This window comes from Macrobrachium nipponense, chromosome 28 (genome assembly GCF_015104395.2).
Source record: "Macrobrachium nipponense isolate FS-2020 chromosome 28, ASM1510439v2, whole genome shotgun sequence".
NCBI classification, from domain to species: Eukaryota; Metazoa; Arthropoda; class Malacostraca; order Decapoda; family Palaemonidae; genus Macrobrachium; species Macrobrachium nipponense.
Window position 1 is genome coordinate 13,918,284 of NC_087217.1, and position 5,480 is coordinate 13,923,763.

The following is a 5,480-nucleotide window of genomic DNA, read 5'->3' on the forward strand; positions in this document are numbered from 1 at the left end:
GACACTTATTGTGTTTGTGTGTATGCGTATTTTTGCTTGTTTCTTTGTTGGTTGTTGTTGTTTTTTTTTTTTTTTTTGCTTAGAAAGTCATGGAATTCATGGACCAAGTAAGTAAACAAAGCACTGGAAGACCGTGAAATGACTCACGGGTACTACCGAGGACTTTTAGTGTATAATGCACAATGGACCCAACGTCTGCATGCATGTTTTCTGGCGATAATCACTGTATATATGCATGTATGTATGACGTCAGATTTTTAGAACTCGTATGTATATTTGTGTCTATATACAGACATAGATATGGAGGAAGAAACTTAAAAACGGGAGAGTGAAAGTTCAACACAGGTGTGTAATATTGGGTGTTGAGGATCCCTGGTCATTACAGGTAGATATGGGACGTGGCTCATTAACGCATTCTGACCGCATCTAGAGGTATAAAAAAAACCATTCTCACGCTAAATTGACTTACTTGTCCGTTATGTTTATGGCAGAGTTATATTTTGTGTCTTTTTAGGAATTGTGAATCTTGTAATTTTGGTGTAATCAAGGTTATTTATGTGAAGTCATGATATATGCCTTATGATGATTCATTTAAGTTTCTCTGTGGTATATATATATATATAACTTTATATGTATATATATATATATATATGATATATATAAATATATATATTATATATATATATATGTGTGTGTGTGTGTGTGTGTGTGTGTGTGTGTGTGTGTTGTGTGAGAGAGAGAGAGAGAGAGAGAGAGAGAGAGAGAGGGATAGTGTAGCATGACTTGAGAAGCAAGATATGTAGTTAAGTAATTTAGTTTAAATGCAATGCGATATATTTTTTTTAAATGATGGAGAAATGCTGAACAGAATAACAAGAAAGATAAACACTCATGTCCTTTTGAAGGCATTTAAACTTCTATCTCTGGTGATTGTTATAGACCATGTTATTTGGGCCACCAGAAATTACATGTAGTAGGTAAAGTCATATTTTGAACATCAGCTCTTCTTAAGATTTACGAAGTTTGCAGAATTACGTGTGGACGTTGGATGTCGCGAGAATTTGCTATAGCCAATAATAGACGGTTTTTTCTCTCCTTTTTTCGGAGAACTGTGTAGCACTCGGAATTGGCGATTTTGATTGTCTAGGCCTCTAGGGTACCTGACTGGGACCGCAGGGGGACCAAGGGCATCACCGATTTGGGGGGGCCGGGTGGCTCGTATCATATTTGGGGGGATTAGGGAGGGCAGTAAGTAAGTTGAGCTGACCAAGGCCGCCCGGTAACGGTGTGGCGAGAGAGGTGGCTTTGGTGGTGGTGGAGGTAACGGAGGAGGAGCGACGACGAGATCTCCTCCACCATCTTTCGCCTCCCTCCTCCCCCAACACGGCCCTTGCTAAGGGGGGTGACGGTGGTTGGTGGTGGCCAGGCCTGGCTGGCTGGCTGGAAAGGCTCCTCCAGCTCAGTGTGTGTTGTAAGTGGTGTGGTGACGGATGGATCTTTGCCGCCGTTGGTTGTGTAGGTGATGAAGGCCCGCGGAATGACGACCACAACGAGGCCTACTATGGCTCCCTTTTCAGTAGGCCTACGTTGTGATGGTGCATCACCACCATCGCTTCGGCTAATGTTGGTGATGACGATGTTCCTAGCTGTGATATTCTACCCCCAAGGTAGGCCATGGATGGATTTAATTGAAAGAAGCGTATTACGGGAGTCGTTGTTTTGAAGTGTCCAGTTGTAGGCCTACGTAGGCCCATGGTCCGTTTTTTGTGTGTGCAACGTACCCTTGGTTACCTCGTATAAAGATGATGAGTGTTTTATATATATTTTACAAGTGTGCTCAACAGCAAACAGGAAAGACCCGTAAAATAGCCAGCCTTGTGAAAGTTACAGTCTGTTAGGCAATGTCGCAACCTGTTTTTGTAATATAGGCCTAAAAAAATCTTACAGTGAGCCTCCTTGCACAACTTCTTGCGATGAACTGCTTATGCAATTACGAAATCGTAACGCAGTATTGTAGTCGTAATTCATTTTTTTGAAAATACATACGATTTTATTCTTCGAGACACCGATAATACGATTCTGCAGTTGGAATTACGACATCTCGAAAGGTGAAAAAAAAAAAAAAAGAATTTGGGGGAAAATAGGAGGAGGAAATTGCAAAGTGGGAAATTGAAAGAAGTGAGTGGCCTTGACTCAAGTGCCGATTTGGAGAGGGGAAAAAGAGAAGTGAGAGTGATTGAAGGAAACGAGAACCTCTCTCTCTCTCTTCTCTCTCTCTCTCTCTCTCTCTCTTATAAGTTCATAATTGTATTTGTGTTGGCGTATTCAAACAGCACATAATATTGAGAGGTGATGATGAAAACAATAAGTGTCTCTCTCTCTCTCTTCTCATATATATATATATATATATATATATATATATATATATATATATATATTGTATGCGTGTGCATATGGATATATAAGGAGAGAAAAACGAAAAGCAAGTTCAATTACGTAGGCAGGAGTGACTGACTAAATTTAAAAGTTGATCTGTGAGGAGTGTGTTGCATAAACTTACTTTTGTCTAATGACTTTATGGATGGAGTGATATGAAAAGTCAGAGAAAGGAAATAACTTAAATTTAAAAACTTAAAATTAAAAAAAACTTTTATATCTTGTTAAATTATTTTTAAAAAAGTGTTAGCAAGTGGTGAAAGTTGTGATCAAATGTGAGCGAGAGTAAGGATGTGTGGTATGATTTGAAACTGCAACAGCCAATGTTGATATAGCGGCAGTTCATTTAATATAGGTATTGGGAGTAATAACAAAGGGGTGTGGGGAGTATGGGATAGAGAGGCGAGTGAGAATGGTAAGAGGTGTGCTTAAGATTGAGAAGTGACTTCGAGTGTCTATGGGAACGTATGAATAGATATTTGTTTGTTTACATTTCCTGTATGGAAGTGAAATGTGGAAGTTGACTGCGAACGAAGTAGTTAAGGTTAATTGAACTGATATAATATATGGAGTAAACAAAAAAAAGGCGAAAAAGAGTCAGAAATATCGTGATTGGAGAGTTATTGAGAAGAAAAGTCTGTGATAAAGGAAATGCAAGAGGTTGGGCAAAATGAATGGTAAATATAACAGTGTGTGTGTATGGGGGTGGGGGGGACTGGGGTTCGGTGGCCGTGGTTCGACTGAATGTGCTTGAGCCTTTGTGTGTGTTGTGTATGTATGGTTGTATGTGTTTGTATTTATACATGTGTACATATAGATTGTATATGTACATATACATATATTATATGTGTGGTGTGTGTGTGTGTGTATATATATATATTTATATATATATATATATAATATATATTATATATATATATATAGTATATTATATGTGTGTGTGTGTGCGTGTGTTATAGAGGAAAGTGAGATAGGATTCCCAGTCTGCATATATTTATTCGTTTGTACTATTTACTTCTTCAGTCCTTTTCCTTTTTAGACCTATAGCACAATTTTTTCCTTGTTTTTTTCATCTGCAATAAGAGGCACCTCTTTTAATTGCAAGCCAAAAAAATTTTCATTGTAACTCCCTGAATGTTCCCAGGGTAACGATGTTATGAAATTGGGAATTTATTTGGTGGACCAGTTTCTCGTATGTTCTTTGAATTCTGGGCTCTCCGCCCACTCTGTCTTAACCTACTCACCACCCTCCCCCATAATCCCTGGAACATTTCTTTGAATCATCACCCTTTCATCATCAAAGGAACGTATCTTATTAAAAGTTTCAGCAGGATCTGTTTTTTAGAACAAAATCTATATTTTTCTTTTTTGTGGGATATGCAAAGACTCGTTATTATAATTAATTTGACTGAGAATAGACGTGTCTGTATAATTCTGTACAAGAAGACTACTATTTAACTTGCTTCTGAACAAGTTTCACGGAAGAGATTAATCTCTTGTGGAAAATGAAAGCAGCCAATAGCTTAATTATCTGTTATATTACTTTCACTATCACCGAACCTCGACGAAACCTACTTAATTACTTTAATGGAAACGTTCTTTATCAGGCGTCAATACGCCGTTTCACGCTGTGGTATCTAATCAAAGATGAGGGGTCCCTACTTTCCTTACCACCACCACCCACCAACCCCCTTCCCTCTTTTTTATCCTTATTCATCTATCTATCCATTCGCCTGATTCACTTTTCTTCATTATAGTCTACAGGAACCTCAACCTTTGATGCACAAACGAGCTTTTTAAAGGAGAGAAATGTTCCCCCCAAAGAATAAATTGGCTGGCTTTCATAACAGGAATTGAAAACTTCCGCACTGGCGTTATTGCCCCCCCCGACCGTTTTATGAATTTCCCTAGTCGTGTTACCAGCCTTCAAAACCACTTCATCGACTACACAAATAATTCTATTAACTGCTGCGTCTTTTGTTAACCTCCCAAGGCTCTTTTTCAACACTTAACTATTTAGCAACTTCCCTTACCGTTTTCTAAAGTGTGCCGACACTTTGAACAAGCCCCCAACCATTTTTCCAGCATTCTTAACTGTTATATTAACATCCCATCTTTTTTCCCCCAACTACTCCACCGTTTTATCAGCTTTCCCAGCCATTTCATCTAATTCCCAACCGTTTTATCAACTTTAACAGCGCTTTTATCTACTTCCCAACCATTTTATCATCTGGATATTCCGAAGGATTTAGGCGTCTCTTTACCCCGAGGCGGTTTTTAATGTGGGACCGATGGAAATATATATATATATATTATATATATATATATATATATATATATCTATATATATATATATAAAAAAAGTGAGAGAATTGTAACCTAGACACCGAAAACAACGATGGAAGATCCCATTCACCATTCCATTGCTCGTGAGTAAGGGCAGTGAATCTAAGAAGTCACCATGAACAGTTTTATTTTGTGAAGGCAACGCGTGCAGAAATGCTGCAAAATGACTTTCGAGTGTTGTTAGGGCAGATACATCGATTCATATATTGGGAGAGATGCAAAGTTTACTTAATGTATGACCACGAACTTTTTCAGTCATGCCTCGTAATTTTTTTTATCTTATAATTTTAATTATCATTGTAGACTCTGCGGTTCTCATTTCCTCATCATCTTTTCTTTTCAAGTTTTGCATTTCACTTTTCATCGTAAGTTATACTTTTATGTTTCCCGTTGTCGTATTGTGGAACATGTGTAGAGGTTTTAAAGAATTACAGGCGGGGATGGGGGAGAGAGACTTTTAAGACAGATGGTGAAACTTATTATCATTTTCTTCTTCCCACCCTAAGGATTGGTGCTTTTCACATTTTAGTATTGAAATGACGACTAACATTTTTCTGTATTTGTTTGAGTCTAATTTTGCTACGCGACGTGGTCACTCACCTTGTCTTGTCTGAGCTCTCTCTCTCTCTCTCTCTCTCACACACACACACACACACACACACACACACACACACACACATTACATATAAATGTAATGG

The 5,480-nt window shown here is 38.1% G+C and overlaps 1 protein-coding gene across 3 annotated transcripts in view; it reads left to right on the top strand.

Moving 5' to 3' along the window:
• The first annotated feature begins 1,419 nt into the window (after positions 1–1,419).
• The window catches only part of LOC135201438 (mucin-2-like), an 80,099-nt gene continuing 76,038 nt past the window's right edge, over positions 1,420–5,480 (top strand). Inside the window, exon 1 of one of the 3 annotated variants that reach the window (XM_064230367.1) lies at positions 1,420–1,667. In XM_064230367.1, the coding sequence (XP_064086437.1) occupies positions 1,523–1,667 (145 nt within the window). In that variant the 5' untranslated portion in view covers positions 1,420–1,522. The remainder of the gene's footprint in view (positions 1,668–5,480) is intronic. The other 2 variants (XM_064230366.1, XM_064230369.1) reach the window with 2 other exon arrangements.